The 17,440-nt window shown below is 41.8% G+C and overlaps 1 protein-coding gene across 2 annotated transcripts in view; it reads left to right on the top strand.

Moving 5' to 3' along the window:
• Positions 1-11,131, top strand: part of LOC116968281 (sorbitol dehydrogenase-like) — a 30,616-nt gene extending 19,485 nt beyond the window's left edge. For both annotated transcript variants that reach the window (XM_033014993.1, XM_033014994.1), the window contains 4 exons: positions 434-615; positions 6,049-6,170; positions 8,058-8,430; positions 9,599-11,131. In XM_033014993.1, the coding sequence (XP_032870884.1) occupies positions 434-615; positions 6,049-6,170; positions 8,058-8,223 (470 nt within the window). In that variant the 3' untranslated portion in view covers positions 8,224-8,430; positions 9,599-11,131. The remainder of the gene's footprint in view (positions 1-433; positions 616-6,048; positions 6,171-8,057; positions 8,431-9,598) is intronic.
• The last annotated feature ends 6,309 nt before the right edge of the window (positions 11,132-17,440 follow it).

Consider the following 17,440-nt stretch of genomic DNA (forward strand, 5'->3'; position numbering starts at 1 on the left):
ATAATGGCTTGTTTGACTTTCATTGGCACAACTTTGGTCCTCATGTTGAGACTGGAGGAAAGACTAGGTGCTGAGAGCTCTCTTATACCTGCATTAAGGAGGCATTTAAACACACCTGAGCAATTACAAACACCTGTGAAGCCATGTGTCCCAAGCATTATGGTGCCCTGAAATGGGGGGACTATGTTTAAACATTAATTTCTACATGGTGAAACCAAAATGTATAAAAATACCCTTTAATGAAATCTGACAATGTGCACTTTAACCACATGTGATTTTTTTTTTCTATTACAAATCTGAAATTGTGGAGTACGGAGGCAAATAAATAAATGATGGGTCTTTGCCCCAAACATTATGGAGGGCACTGTATACTGCCATTGTAAGGCTTTCCCAGATGTAACCCTGGTAAAGGAAATACGCTACTCTATTACAGATCTGTCACAAAACCGACTGAAAAAGGCAAAGCAGATGGGAGCTAATTTCACCATTGCCGTAGAGAAAAACACAAGTGCCAAGGATCTGAGCCAAAAAGTGAAGGAAGCTCTTGGTGGAGCAATGCCTGATATATCTATTGAGTGCACTGGGGCAGAATTATGTATCCAAGCAGGTATTCATGTGAGTACAGCTGAGTATTAATTTACCTATGTAATTTTAAAGAAAATTATCTCAATTAATTTGGTCAGGTTGCAATATAAAATAGTAAGATTAAACGAGAACTTACCAGTTTGAAGTTTGATCTTTATTTTATGAGGAGGAACGTTGAGGGACTACGTGAAGAACCCCGCTAGGATGCATGCGTGTCATTCTTCAAAGCAGCGGTGTGAAATCACAGATAACTGTAATGACTAAACATAGTAAGATTAGACAACAGATACCAGTTCAGACTATGATCAAGGGTGGGAGCGGAGGGCACGTAGTCCCTCAACGTTCCTCCTCATAAAATAAAGATCAAACTTCAAACTGGTAAGTTCTCGTTTAATCTTACTATTTTACTTCGGAGTCACGTGAGTGACTACGTGAAGATTTTAAAGCTCTGTGATTTCATGCCGTGGAACGAGTCCATGCATCACATCTGCCTTGATTTTTGGGGAGAATAGAGTTAACATCTTTAGACATCAATACGATATTGAAATCCAACAGTAAAAATATTAACACCAATTATTGCCCCTATTTATGGGTATATTATAGTACAGAACTTAAATTTGTTTCTGCAAATGTTCCAGGTTCAATGACTGGTTTGTTATAAAGTCGTTGGAAAATTCCTCCGTTGACCATCCTGCTGTCTTGAGGATTAGGTCCATTGGTACGTCCAACTTCATAGCTGCCAATGTAGCTGCAGCCCTGGTGGAGTGAGATTTGAAATGCTAGTGTCCACTCCAGCCTATTTAGGACTTGTTTTAGCCATCTAGAGATGGTCTGGACTGTCACTGTTTTGAATGGCTGTTAGTAGCTAATTAAAGTGACATTTCTTCCCTCTGATGACCTTAGTATACTTCATGTATGATAGTAAGTGAGTTATAATACAGAGACGACCATCAGTAGGGTAGGCTCTGAATTCTGTTTTTTTTTTTGTTTTGTTTTTTAGGCGTGTTGACCCCTGTCTGTTCTGTATAACTATTATACTGATGTAAACCTTAAATTCCAGATGAATTAATCATGTTGTCCAACCTTATTTTCTGTGGTGACTGGACCCTTTGTGGCGTGACCAGGACCATCAGCATGACTGTTTTCATAGTCAGTTTCCGTAGGAACAGAGCTGTAGCTGGAGACCAGTTTCTTAACATGGTCAGGACAATGCTCACATCCCATATTTGGGAGTACCTGGTTCTTGGGGACTAATTTTAAAAATGCCCCTCATGAGTTTGTTTACCAGGGTTTGTCCCAACAGAATGCCGCTCTCTACCTTCGACAGGTATGTTGACAGAGCACTTCTGGCGCAGTTGATGGCACTATGACTGAGCCTCTCATCGTAATGGAGGCTTGCCAGGAGTTCATAGATCTGTGGGTGATGATTATTGTTGTGACAGTACTTCCCATTATTAGATGATACCAAGTACTGATGTTTGGGTGGACTGTCTGTGACCCGCTGAAATAATTCCGCATTCGGTCCGTCAGTCCCAGGTGTAGAAGAGGTGCTTACAACTCTAAATAAATAGGTTAATATATAATAGTGACATGGATAACTCTCCTTGTTGCGGGAAGACCCAGTAAGTTAGGTCTATGATGGATGGTGATGTATGGTTCTGACCCATGTTGATATCACCAGTACCCCTGGTTGCGTAGGGCAATCAGGTATTATCAAAATTCGAGACGTGGAGTCTATAGTTTCTTCCTAAATACCCGACTCATGAGGCAAAGGGAGGGATGCATAAAGGATCCCCCAATCAGCAAAGATACATCTGAACCACTGCCCCAGGTTCTGGCTCCCAAGAACATAATTTGATAACTGGTAAGAGTATGGATGTGAATAGGTCGTTATCTGGTGTTCCATACTGGCTGTTCCAGCAATACATATTTTATCCAACATCCATACAGTGTTTTTAGACTTAGCGTGACCTGTTGTCTGCCACTAAATTCAGTTTCCCTGGTAGTTGGAAGCTGATATCCAATCTCTATGTGGATACGCTATTAATCCAGATTAATAGAGACAGTAACTCTAAGACTATTGCCTCCATCACAGTGAGGAGGTGTTTGGTGAACTCACTGTGGTGGATGTTAATTTGTGTTTATTGTGTGTTGTTATTATTACATGTATGGCTGCAGGCAACAACATCTCGTTCAGACCGAAAGGTCTGACTGACAATAAAGGATTCAATTCAATTCACAAATAGTGTTGGCCAGATAGTCAAATGGTGTCGATATGTTTCTACCCATATGGTTGACATATGCTACCCCGGTGGTGTTGTCAATTTGTAGACTAACATACTGGTGATATAACCCAAAACAATATGACTTAAAGCCATGACTAGCTCTCACTTCCCCAGGTATATATGCCCAACGTTAGTAGTGATGCCTCCTGAGCATTCCATCTCCCCCTCAGCTGGAGATGGAATTAGTAGCATCCCAATCCAAGGCCCATCAGTATGTGGTTCCATAGACGGGTAACTGAGTTTGGTTAGGACCAATGCCTAATGTATGTTCCACCATTTTTGTACCATAGTGGCCTCTGTTGGTTGCTTCATTCGTCTGTCAGAATGAACCCCACATAATTTCTTGAGTGACGCGTGTTACGCTCTGTACTATGATTATGTAAAGGTCCGATATCATGTGGCTGTCACACAGCCCCTAATGCCAATTATTCTACTACCAGCCTGATGGATGGTTTAGTTCCCTGCAAGCTTCCATAAAGGCTGTACCCTTTCTTACGGCAAAGTCACTGCCATGTGAACTGTGTTAACGGTGGACCGCAGACGATGTTTCGTTCCTGTGATACGTGTTGGATGTCCTCCATAACTCCTATAATATATGGGCACTGTAGTTCAGTATGCGCTTTAGTTGATTCTTACCCGTTAAGCATGAACATTCAGTTCGGTACATGCTGAACTGGAGGATAATGGAATGAATAATTCTAAGGTATACCCTTATAACTCTGAATTTTAAGTGTCGGTAGAATAATTCTATGCATACAGATGGATCTGTTATCTCCCACCAATCTCCCTGGTTACTATTAGTAGGTGTGTTACTATTTCGGCATCCTCCGTGGTCGTTGGGGTGCCGGAGTCTGATGAGGGTAGCACATTTCCCAGGAAGTAGTTTTTAAGACGTTCCTTAATGTGCCCCAGAGTTCCCTCTATGTGAAGTTCTTTCCCTGTTAAGATAAGATGCCTCCAAATTTTAATATTGGAGGTTGGGAGGTTCCAGGTTAGCATATAAGGCTAGTGCATCCTGGTGATCTAGTGTCATGTCTCTGTTTATAGTGCGACCGACCCCGTCCCGCTGTTAGGACTTAGAACTTTATTTCGTTTCAATTCCCTGCCCTACCATGTTTTGGTTGATACTGGGAACATTCAGGTTTGCAGTTCCCTGATGGTAAGTGTTTTCCCATAGGTTATCTGCACCCTAAGTGTATTAGGGGTATGTTCTGCTCCCCTGTTCAAGTGCAGCCCAAAATTGACCCCCTATACTCCCCTCTGATGAGGGAGAACACTGTGCAGCCCTAGAAGAGGTACTGCTGTAGGACTTACTAGCTGCCCCTCTGTGACTAGTCTCCATCGCATGGAACTGCCACTTACCTGCTCCAACAGCCGCTCCAGCTGGTCCCGATGCTCTCGGGCACCCAACCGGCTCCAATGCACATGATCACTGGCCATCGCGGCTGCTCCTGAAGCCGTTACTCCTGAGGCTGCTCCTACTCCAGTTCCAGCAGCCAGCCCAGGATTGACTCTCGGTGTTCCCCTCTGATGAGTGAGAAACTCTGTGCCGCCCCACAAGGAGTACTGCTGTGGGCTTGTTAGTTGCCCACTGTGGCTTTGCCACTTTGGAGTATTTCCACTCTGCAGCCCCACAAGGGGTACTGCTCCTGCAGCCGGTCCAACCGGCTCCAATGCTCTCGGGCACTGGCCGCTCCCGGCTGCTCTTTATCCTGCATGCTGCAGCCGCTACAACCGTCCCCGGTGCTCACGGGCACTGGCCGCTCACGGCTGCTCGTCATGCTGCAGCCGCTCCAACCGACCCCGGTGCTCACGGGCACTGGTCGCTCGCGGCTGCTTAGTATCTCCTGCAGCCGCTCAAACCGACCCCCATGCACACGGGCACTGGTCGCTCGCGGCTGCTCCTCTCCCGACCGGCCGGGCCGGCGCGGGAGCGAAGTCGGGCACAGCTGTTCCCATTACGGGAGATCAGCGTGCCGTTTGCTGCTGCTGCCGGCTGCCCGCAATTCTCCGGTTCTCCCCCACCAGCGTTCCCGCAGCCTTCGTGGATCCGGTCCATGTCTCCATCTAAAAGGTAAGTGGAAGGAACGCAGAGTCTCCTTACCTGCTGTTCCCGGCTTTCAAATTCTGCCGCTAAGGGGAACGTCGTTCCCCCTGCTGTGACTCGTAGCAATGCGTGTAGCGATATGACACGCATGCGTCCTAGCGGGGTTCTTCACGTAGTCAATCACGTGACTCCGAAGTAAAATATGGAAACCTTGGTGGACACAGTTGTTTAGCTGGCTTAGCAGCTGAGCTGAGGACAGCATACCCCTTTTGTAAGCTATCAGTTGCTGACCTCAAGAGTTCAGGGATGATCTTGCCACGTTGAAAAATGACAATTCAGCCATTTCCTACCAGATTTCCAAACAAGAACTGGTCATGCCATGATATAGATTGCAAAGATGACATGAACATATTCTGGGAAATAATAACATTCCAATGACAGCATCAAAGCTCGTTTATTTTAATGCTTTTAAGATCTATACACACTGTGAGTGCTCGCAGAAATCTGTGTTGTATGACTGCTTATCAGTACATTGTCCTGGTTGTATGTTGAGCCACGTCAAAGAAGATTTTCTGTTACGACAGACAATAAAGTTTTCTGAATCTGAATCTGAATCAGAATGCTTGTTATTAATTCTGAAGATGTAGATGCTACTGGCCTTTTACCCTGAGAAAGTAGTTAGCTTCTTCCTTCTAGTAATTCCTTTATAACCAACCCTTCACAGTTTACTAAATCTACACAGATTTATATCCCAAATTACTAAGTTTTTGATCTACGTTGTATATCCTGGATCACTGACGTGATAATTAGCCCAGAATTGACGAGCCATCTTGTTCTTTCAGTCACAATCCTGCATCCATTTGATGCACTCCTACTTAATCTAATATATTATTTTGTTTGAGGAAACAGTTGGATGATTTTGTAATATTTCTGTATCCCTTAGACAAGAAATTTAAAAAGCATGATTTGCAATAGATTTTCACAAAGGTATGTTGAATAAACTTTTCTGTTATCTAATCATCTTGATTATAGTTGCATACATTGGAAGAATTTTGGCACGCATTTTAATGACTACTGGAAATGTTGAATGAAGATTTTAATTTATCAAGTGTATTTTGCTTGCTTTCACAGGCAACAAAGTCTGGCGGCGTTTTGGTTCTGGTTGGTTTGGGCAAACCTTTTGCAAATATTCCAATATTAGAAGCGGGAATTCGGGAGATAGATATCCGTGGGGTATTCAGATATTGCAACACGTAAGTACTAAATAACAATTCATACATTCCATAGTTTCAATAGGTTTACAATGAACTGGTGGAGAATTCTCCTGTGCTTCATTTAATTCACATAACTTCACCAGAGGTCCTTCATGTTCCAATAGTTACATTTGCCAACCAGAAGAAAGTTTCAGATATGTAATTTCTTCAGCATTTTTGATCTGACAAACTCCAGTTGATAAATAAAAAGATTAATACAAATAGTTATGTAACTATCTTAGAATTGTTTGCACTAGCCCTATTTGCAATAAATTTAGATCTGACTTAAAACGCCTTTCATCATTTAGAGTTTTGCATGGAACTTACCAGAGGTCCTTCGGCCCAACTTGCCCATGCTGACATTGCTGCCACATCTACGCTAGTCCCACCTGCCCGCATTTGGCCCATCTTTAGACCTTTCCGATCCATGTTCCTGTCCAAGTGTCTTTTTTTAACCTTTGTCTCTTAGTTTGTTTTACATCAAGGCTGTCTAATGAAAGGGATTAGACATCGCCAGAGGGAGGGGTAAAGATGAATATAGCCAGGAGAGAGAAGTTCAGAAGAGAGAATGGGACAGAAGTGTGTGTTGATAGAGTGGAATGAATGAGGAAGAGAGAAGGAATGGGGCGAAACATAGGGATGGAGTTAATGCTTGGGTTATGTTTGTGCATCATTTTTTGTTGTTCTGAGGTTTAGAGATCCAGCATGGAAACAGGCCCTTCAGTCCACCGAGTCTGCGCTGACCATCGATTCACACTAGTTTTATGCGATCCCATCCCACACACTAGGGACAATTTACAGAAGCCCATTAACTTAAAAACTTACACATCTTGAAATATATCAGACTTTACAGTGTGGAAACAGACCCACAGTTGTTTTTTGCAGAATGGTGGACAATGTGGTGTGAGGACAAATGCTTGGACTAACTATCTCAACCTGTATTAGTGACTCTGGATATGCATCTCACTTGAGTGCTTCACTTCCGTAGCTGTCAAACAGATTGATATTTTTGCAGCAGTTTGAATCAATTTTTACATTTGTAAACAACACAGCTTGGAAACATCATAAACAGGATAAATAGATTGCAAGTAAACAAAACGAGCACGCAAGTTGCAGAGAAATGTAACACATACTGTCGAAGTGTGAAGTGATACTCATAGTAAATGCTTAGGGAACTAATTGGCACAATGGCCTGGTATGTAAGTGGATAAGTCCTTGAAAGTGCCAAATTGGGAAAGCAGATGGGATCTTGGGATTCATAAATAGCGACACTGAGTACAAACTCAAGTAAATGATATTAAACCTGTAAAATAAACATTTTACAACCAGAGTGTGGCATCCAAAACTAATCAGTTAACTGTCAGAAGGATGTGATGGTGGGAGGATTATGATTTTTTTTAAGGCAGAGGTGGATATGTTATTAGTAAGCAAGAGGGTGAAAGGCAGGAGTTGCGATCACAAGTAGATCTGCTACAATCAAACGAGTGGCCTACTTCTGTTTTTAATCCATGTTTGTATGATTGATTTTAAGGAGGAAGTATTTACTGTAAGAGTGAAGAACAAGACTAACTAGTTATCTTAGTGATGTGCTTCTAGCCACAGGCATCTTTAAACAGAAGATTTTAATTTAACAACAGCTTTGCATTTGAATTGAAAGAAAATTGGCTCATGGGCTAAATGAACAACGATTCTAGGAAAACACCCATTTGTCCTAAACTTTCTTTTGCTTGATGCCATCTTAAACCAAATGTGAAATACTTCGGAAGTCTTTTTTTTCCTTTTATTGAAGGCCCTCTGTATCTGTTGTTATTTCATTGTGAAGCTAATCTGTAGTACGTGTGATAAATGGAAAATAATCAAGGTGAAATAATCTCTCCATTGACCTAGGTGGCCTGTGGCAATTGATATGTTGGCTTCAAAGAGAATTGATGTGAAGTCTCTGGTCACACATCGCTTTCCCTTGGAAGAAGCTCTCAAAGCTTTTGAAACAACAAAGGAAGGTGTGGGGATCAAGATTATGCTGAAATGCGATTCCAGCGACCAGAATCCCTGAAAAGCATTTTGTGTATTTGCTTATAGTTATCACTACTTGGCAGTCAATGACCGATTTGAGATTGGGAGAGGTATTTACAAAGGTGATTTCGCAGATAATTGAGCACGCAATGTACAAATGACCCTATTAGTTATACATTTATGGTTACTTTTATTTTAAATCACATCAATTACATGCAAAGGAAAATCAGGGATCAGTTTAGATGCCATAGCATAGCAATGTTACAAAATTTTGAGATTAAAAAAATCAAGTCTGTAATTTATCCCATCAGATAAAGCATAAAAAGAAGTTTAATTTGACACCTAATTCACTTTCATATCTCAAGTATTTAAAAAGTTATGGCCATTTTCATACTCGGAAATTAGCATCTTGTTCCCTATTGCTTTTCTATGGACATAACAATAAAGCTGTGATCGTGAACAGTCAAAAGCCCATAACTTTCTTAAAAATTAAGAGAACTGAATGAAATTTTCAGTTCTCGTAGATTGAACCATTCTGAAACAAATATAAAATAATCTTAGGTACACAAAATTGCTGGGGAAACTCAGCGGGTGCAGCAGCATCTATGGAGCGAAGGAAATAGGCGACGTTTCGGGCTGAAACCCTTCTTCATACCCTAGAACACATAAAATAATCTTACTTGGATGACCTGAAATTAAAGCATATAATTAGTTAGTTACCCAAGTGTAGCTAATTTCAAACTTCAATTACTAGATCTAAACATCTATCCATTTCTTAATAAATGATTAACATTTTTAAATAGCCTAAGTGTCCAAATAATATTCATAAATAATTCACAATAAAACATGATTTTTAAATCTCATTTACATTAATTTATAGGCCAAATGGAAGGAATTTAGTGTTCAATTGCTGTAAATTAAAGTCCATTTTAAATCAGCTTTCTAGTGGGTTCCTGTGAACGCGCTGGTTTAGAACGTTCACATTGCGCTAGATTTGTGCCCTCAAATGCCCAGAAAAATACTGCGGGATATAATGGGCCCAAAATGAGCTACTCGCAATATTAAACTTTGTATAAAGGGATCTTAAGAAGCCCTTTTTAATGTAAAAATAAGCAGCATACCTTCTGTTATTTGCTCTATGCGACCCTGACAGCTGCCGGTGGTCGCGGGTTTAGAGATTGATTTTTAAACTACTATAACTATTATATGAGGCCTTTAAAACTAATAATAACTTTTGCGACGGGGTCTTCCAGCGATTTTTCGTTAATAATTAACTAGGCTGAACATCTTCGATTTGAACAGCCTAGAGAAAATCGCGTTTTAAACCCGCCCCCCTCTAAACGGCGCCAAAATCGTGCACACCCGCAGCGACAGATTTTCAGCGACGCTTCAGGTAGGCTTTACAACATACCTACATAGCACCCATTAAATAATGTTCTAAACTCCTCTTCCCGAAGTCAAGAATGATCTAATTCCTTGACGTTTCTGGCTAATATCTATACAGGAAGTCTATAGCTGGGGCAGATATCGATGGGTTGGGAGAATGGATTGATTGGATTCCCGTGTCCTTCTGTGTTGGCACTTTGCCTCCGCCTGGTTCCATTGGAGAGATACAAAGTGCTTGGTGTCTTCCTGTATGACTCTCCATCATTTTGGGAGGCCTCTGACCAAAGATTCCCATGAATGTGTGAGGCTGTTTAAATTTTTTTCCAGCAAGCACTGACAACATCCTTGAAACATTTTCTCAGTTGTGATCGAGAAGGGGGTAGAGTGCTTGTTTTGGGTATCTGGTGTCAGGCATTACTTTTGATGCGTCCCTCTCACTGGAGCTGGTTGAACATGATCGGAAACGTAATGCTGGAGAAGTTGGCTTGACAGAATCCATTGACAATGGATTTGAAGATTTGTGGAGGCAGCATTGTGTGGTACTTTGAATTGCTTGTTGCAATTTGTCTATGTCTCCAAACTAAATAGGAGTGTAGGGAGGAGCAATGTTTTCAGTAGACCGTAACATTGAGACCAGGTTCAATGTCTTGATTTTCAAACACCCTGCACCGAATAGCAACCAAATGCACCCATTCTATAACGAATGACAGTTTAGATTGAGATAAAGGGTAGCTACTTATAGTGGGGTCCAGATGTCACTGCAAATTATGTCAATGGAGTTAATTGCTTATAAAGACCAAGTAATCAACTGCACAACTTGAACTTTGCTTTTAGCTTTTTTCTAGATCGTGTACTATTCAGGCTCCTGAGTGCAAATTTTAATAATTTTAATGTAGCATGATGTCGCAATTCTTACTGTCTACCCTCGTTATTATGGACCTCGTTATAACCAATATTGGTTATAGCAGATGGAGTGTCCCCACAGCAATCAAACACCACTGTCTCCTGAAGAACACAAGCTGCTGTGAAAGATCATGGAAATTGACAAGCAATCACTTCTTCGATCAATTCTTGTGCAGTGATACTCTATTGAACAATGTAACTAACAGCTTTTTGGTACACAAAAAGCTGGAGAAACTCAGCGGGTGCAGCAGCATCTATGGAGCGAAGGAAATGGGCAACGTTTCGGGCCGAAACCCTTCTTCAACATCTGCAGTTCCTTCTTGAACAGCTTTTTGGCACTTTAGCTTTCAGCAACCAAAATACATTTTTTGCTGGTCCAAAAGAACTTTGTTTTTGAAAACAACTTGTTGTTTCATGGAGTGAACTGTAGCTGGTTGGAGTGAATTCCTTACTCGATTATAGTGGGCAATCTGCAATAAGGGACACCATGGTCTGTTATAACGAGGGGTATGTGTAATTATGATATTATGAGGGGAGAATCAGTTTGGTCAAACAATGGAATTGATGTTTCAGCTTCTATGACATAATAATTGTAAAATATTGTCTCATAATTAATTTGAAGATAAAGTAAGGGAATAAAGATAATTTGTAAAGATAAATAACCTGGACTTTTATTTCAATGCCTTTAGTTCTCAATCACAACACATCTTTTCTGTATATAAACTTTCATAAACTATAGCACACCCCTTCGTCTCCTGCATAAAACTCCATAAATTTTGGAAATAAATCTTTGAAATCTTCACAAAACTATTTAAAATTAAATTGGACCCCAACATAGAATTGATTATTTTCGGAACAACGGAAGCCTGCTCCAAGCTAACTTCATTTCAAAGACGTTTCCTTAACTACGGCTTGATAATGGCAAAAAAACCTATACTCAAATTTTGGAAAAATGCACCCACCCCAACGCTTAAAATGCGGATCACAAGCATGTCTGAGACGCTACATCTTGAAGATATGAGATTTGTCCTAGCAGGAAAATCAGAGCAATTCTTAAAGATATGGTCTCCTTTCATCGATTTATTACAAGTATAATATGGTGCACCACAACTCTGGAAGTTAATCGTTTCTGAACTGGGTGAGGGGTGTGGAAAGATATGAAGTAGGTATATCCCATTTCTGTTTTTCTGTTTTTCTTTTTTCCTTTTTTTTTTTTTTACAACTCTATGGGGTTTCTTCTCTCTATTCTTCTACAAACTACACATCACTATTTCCCTTACTCATTTCTTTACTCTCTATTTCTTTCTTCTGTGACCTTTCTATTGTTAAATTTAAAACAAGGAGTTGTACACGAAATGTATTATGTCGTATGCCACGGTTTATACTACTGTACATTGCTTCTAATAAAAATACAAAAAAAATAAAAAATAAACTTTCATAAAAATGTATGAAATAGGAGCAGATGCAAGTCAAGATTCGAGATTCAAGAGAGTTTATTGTCATGTGTCCCAGATAGGACCCCTGACCCCTCATCTGACCCCTCATGTCTGCTGTGGCATAGCTGCCCTCTTACCTCCACGCTACCTTCATGGATCACCTCATGTCCCTTAATTTCCTAAATAATCAGTCAATCTCTCTCTCTGATTGAATATGCTCACTGGCTGAGCCTCCACATTTTATGGGGCAGGAATTCCAGGCACTATCTACAAAATGCACCACGATTACTCACACAGGCAAACAGACAGTACCTTTCAAACTACCACCAAGAAGGACAAGAGCAACAGAGATACAGGAACACCTTCACCTGAAGAGTGGATGCGCAAGAAGACCAGTTGCTGGGGAAAAAAAAGTGTTGGAGGAACTCAACTGACCAGGCCATATCTGTGGTTGGAATGGACAGATGCATTTTGGGTCTTCTTCACCTGAAGACTTCCCTCCAAGTCAATCAGCGTCTTGAATATAATCATCATACCTTTATCATTAGGTAGACAAAAATGCTGGAGAAACTCAGCGGGTGCAGCAGCATACAACACAATACAATACAATACAATACAATACAATACAATTTATTGTCATTTGAGCCTCAGTGAAACATAGAAAGTAGGTGCGAGAGTAGACCACCAGGTCCGTCGAGCCCGCACCGCCATTCGCACATGGCTGAACACTAAACAGACACACTTACCCACAAACAGTAGACACAAGACACAGAACACAAGACACTACCCTCCCCTTTATACCGCTATCACCCCTCTCCACCCCAAGAACCTCGCGATCTCCTGGGGGAGGCAAAAAACCGGATAAAAACCCAGGTCCAATTCGGGAAAAAAATCCGGGAAATTCCTCTCCGACCCCAATCCAGGCGATCGACACTTGTCCAGGAGATCACTCAGGTCTTACTATACTAACCATACCTAGGTCCATATCCCTGCCCTCTCCCCGTAGCCCCTTATCCCCTTGGCAGCTAAAAAACCATCTATTTTAGTCTTAAATATATTTAAAGTTTCTGCTTCCACTGCTCCCTGGGGCAGTGAATTCCATAAATTAACCACCCTCTGGGTGAAGAAGTTCTTCCTCATCTCAGTTTTAAAAGAGCCCCCCCTTATTCTGCAACTATGTCCCCTAGTTCTAGTTTCCCCGATCATTGGGAACATCCTCGGTGCATCCACCCGATCAAGGCCCCTCACGATCTTATATGTTTCAATGAGATCGCCTCTCATTCTTCTAAACTCCAAAGAGTAGAGTTCCAGCCTACTTAACCTTTCCTCATATGTCAATCCCCTCATTGCAGGAATTAATCTTGTAAACCTTCGCTGCACTGCCTCCAGGGCTAGTACATCCTTTCTTAAGTATGGACCCCAGAACTGTACACAGTATTCCAAATGTGGTCTCACTAATACTGTGTACAGCTGCAGCAAGACCTCCGTGTTTTTATACTCAATCCCCCTAGCAATAAAGGCCAAAACTCCATTGGCCTTCCTGATTGCTTGCTGCACCTGCATACTAACTTTTAGTGATTCATGTACTAATACCCCTAGATCCCTTTGCGTTGCATTACAACGCAGCTCCTCCTCATTTAGAAAATAACTTGCCCTATCATTTTTTTTCCCAAAGTGAATGACTTCACATTTATTAGTATTAAATTTCATCTGCCAAGTTGTTGCCCACTCACCTAGCTTATCTATATCCTTTTGCAGACTCTTCCTATCCTCCTCATCCCCTACTTTTCCTCCCATTTTTGTATCGTCCGCAAATTTTGATATATTACACTTGGTTCCCTCCTCCAAATCATTTATATAAATTGTGAACAACTGGGGTCCCAGCACCGACCCTTGCGGAACCCCGCTAGTTACCGGTTGCCATCCCGAGTATGAACCATTTATCCCCACTCTCTGCTTCCTATTTGTTAGCCAATCCTCTACCCATGCTAATATATTACCCCCAATCCCATAATTTTTTATTTTTAGCAATAGTCTCTTATGTGGCACCTTGTCAAAAGCCTTTTGGAAGTCCAAGTATACCACATCCACCGGTTCCCCTTTATCCACCCGGGTTGTTACTTCCTCAAAGAATTCGAGCAGATTCGTTAAACAGGACTTCCCCTTCACAAAACCATGCTGGTTCTGTCCGATGAAGTCATGTTTATCCAAGTGCCCCGTTAGTGTTTCTTTAATAATTGTCTCTAACATTTTACCCACCACCGATGTTAGACTAACCGGTCTATAGTTACCCGCCTTCTGTTTACTTCATGTGAGGCTCAAATGAAATTCAGTTTCCACAGCCATACAAACAAAGACAATTTCCTAGACATATACACAATTTAATTCACACAGACATCCATCACAGTGGACCCACTGTGATGGAAGGCAAAGTCTTTTCTCTCCCCTGTTCTCCATGTCTCTCCCGATGTCCAAGCCCCAGGCGGGCGATGATAAGTCCCACGGCCATTTTAGGCCGTGCTGGGCGATTTACGGCCCCGCTCCCGGTCTAAATGTCACAAAGTTGGAGCCCCCGGCGGGCGCTGGAATGTCCCACGGCCATGAAGCCGTGCCGGGTGATGTATGACCCCGCTCCAAGTCGTTCCAACCCCGCGACACGGGCTGGAGAAGTCGCGTTGCGGGAGCTCCGGGAAACGGCATCTATGGAGCGAAGGAAATAGGCAACGTTTCGGGCCGAAACCCTTCTTCAGACTGAAGAAGAAGGTTTCTGAAGAAGGGTTTCGGCCCGAAACGTTGCCTATTTCCTTTGCTCCATAGATGCTGCTGCACCCGCTGAGTTTCTCCAGCATTTTTGTGTACCTTCTTAAATACCTTTATCATTTTTGGATCTGAATCATCAACCTCCAAACATTAACACTGAAAGACCTTCCATAGAGAACTGCAATGGTTCAAGAAAGTACATTGTCTACTAATAATGGTCAATGAAAATGGCAAGAACTTCTATCCCTACGATCTAAATCTCATGAATGAATTTAAAAGAAGAAGGGAATAAGAGAGTAATGAATAGTAAGATTAAACGCGAACTTACCAGTTTGAAGTTTGATCTGTATTTTATGAGGAGTTACGATGAGGGATTACGTGAAGAACCCCGCCAGGACGCATGCGTGTCATTCTTCAAAGCAGCGGTGTGAAATCACAGATAACTGTAATGACTAAACATAGTAAGATTAGAGAAGAGATACCAGTTAAGTATATGATCAAGGGTGGGAGCGGAAGGCACGTAATCCCTCATCGTAACTCCTCATAAAATACAGATCAAACTTCAAACTGGTAAGTTCTCGCTTAATCTTACTATTTTACTTCGGAGTCACGTGAGTGACTACGTGAAGATTTTAAAGCTCTGTGATTTCATGCCGTGGAAACGAGTCCATGCATCACGTCTGCCTTGACTGTAGGAGGAATAGTGTTAACATAATTTGGACATGAATTCGACATTGAAATCATAAAATTTATTAACACAAATTATAACCCTTTTATGGGTTTGAATTAATTTACAGAACTTAAAATTTTTTCTGCAAATGTTCCAGATTTCATTACTGGTTTATTGTAAAATAATTGGAATGTTCCCCTGACCATCCTGCTGCTTCGAGGACTTGGTCCATGGGCACATCCAATTGTATTGCTGCCAATGTAGCTGCAGCCCTGGTGGAATGAGATTTTAAAATGTTAGTATCCACCCCAGCCTGTGTAAGCACCCGTTTCAGCCATCTCGAGATGGTCTGGACCGTCACTCTTTTGTGAGGTTGCTTGTGGCTGATCAGAAGTCCCTTCTCATTGCCTCTTAGGATTTTTGTTTTCTCTATGTATAATGACAGGTGTCTAACTATACAGAGACGGTCATCTGTAGGGTATGACCTAAATAGTATATTGAGGCCTGCTGATCCCTGTCTGTTCTGCTTTACTAGCTCGTAGATGTGGAACGTAATATTGTCAGGTGAGGAAGTCATGTTGTCCAGTCTAAGTTTATGCAGTGACTGTACCCTCTGTGCCATGACCAATGCCATTAACATGACTGTTTTTAAAGTCAGTCTGTGTAGGGACAGAGCTGATGCTGGAGACCAGTTTCTGAGCGTCTTCAGGACAATGCTTACATCCCAAATTTGGGAGTACCTGGTTTTTGGGGGATTAGTATTAAAAATTCCCCTCATGAGCTTTGTTACCAGTGGGTGAGTCCCTACAGAGTAACGCTCTGTCCCTTGCCATAGATAAGTCGACAGGGCACTTCTGGCGCTGTTGATGGCACTGTAACTGAGCCCCTCATCATAGTGGAGGCCTGCCAGATATTCCAGAACAGACGGGATGTTCATGTTTCGGTTGGTGATGTTGTTTTTATGGCAGTACATTTCCCACTTCCTGATGTAGACCAGATACTGTTTTTTAGTCGATTGTCTTTGGGCCGTCGAGATCATGTTCGCTGTTCGGTCCGTTAGTCCCAGTTGTAGAGTTGGTGTTTTTAAACTCTACAAATTAATAGGTTCAAATATTTATGGCATGGGTGGCTATCCCCTGTTACGGGATGTAGCAATAAGTCTGGTCTATGTGGGATGGTAATACATGGTTCTAACACCATGTTTTGTACCACTGGGAACCATGGTTGTGTAGGCCAATCGGGTACTACCAAAATACCAGACGCAGAGTCTTGTTGTATTTTCCTTAATACCCGACTGATGAGGCAGAAAGGAGGGAATGCGTAAATAAACAATTTCCCCCAATGCAGCGAAAATGCATCTGTCGCTGCTGCCCCAGGGTCTGGTTCCCATGAAACATAGTTTGATATCTGGTTGTTTAGTCTGGATGCGAATAGATCGATATCTGGTGTTCCATATTTTGCTGTAATATCAGCAAATACTATTTTGTTCAACATCCATTCGGTGTTTTCATTGAATTTGCGTGGCCTGGTGTCTGCCACTAAATTTAGTCTCTCTGGTAGGTAAGTGGCTGATATCCAAATATTTATTTGGATGCACCATTGCCAAATTGAATTAGCCAGATTGTCACATGATATCGATTTGTTTCCACCCATGTGGTTAATGTATGCTACCACGGTGGTATTGTCTATTTGTAGTCGAACATGCTGGTGATATGACCCAGTACAATATGACTTTAGGCCATGGAATGCACCCAACATTTCCAAGTAGTTTATGCCCAGTGTGAGTAAGAAAGATGCCTCCTGTGCAGTCCATCTACCTCCACAGCTGGTGATGGTATTGGTGGCTCCCCACCCAAGTGCACTGGCATCAGTTTGTAGTACCATGGAAGGGTTACTGACAATGATTGGGTTTGAACAAAGCCAGATGTTGTCTATCCACCATTTTAGTTCCGTTTTGGCTTGGATTGGTAGTCTCATAGGTCTGTCAAAGTGACCTGCATTAATTTTGAGCGCTTGTATTTTTGCTCTCTATAAGTTTTGGTAATGTAGAGGTCCAAATTGTGTGGCTGGGAAAGCAGCCACCATTTTACCAATTACTTTAG

Source organism: Amblyraja radiata, chromosome X (assembly GCF_010909765.2).
Source record: "Amblyraja radiata isolate CabotCenter1 chromosome X, sAmbRad1.1.pri, whole genome shotgun sequence".
NCBI lineage: Eukaryota > Metazoa > Chordata > Chondrichthyes > Rajiformes > Rajidae > Amblyraja > Amblyraja radiata.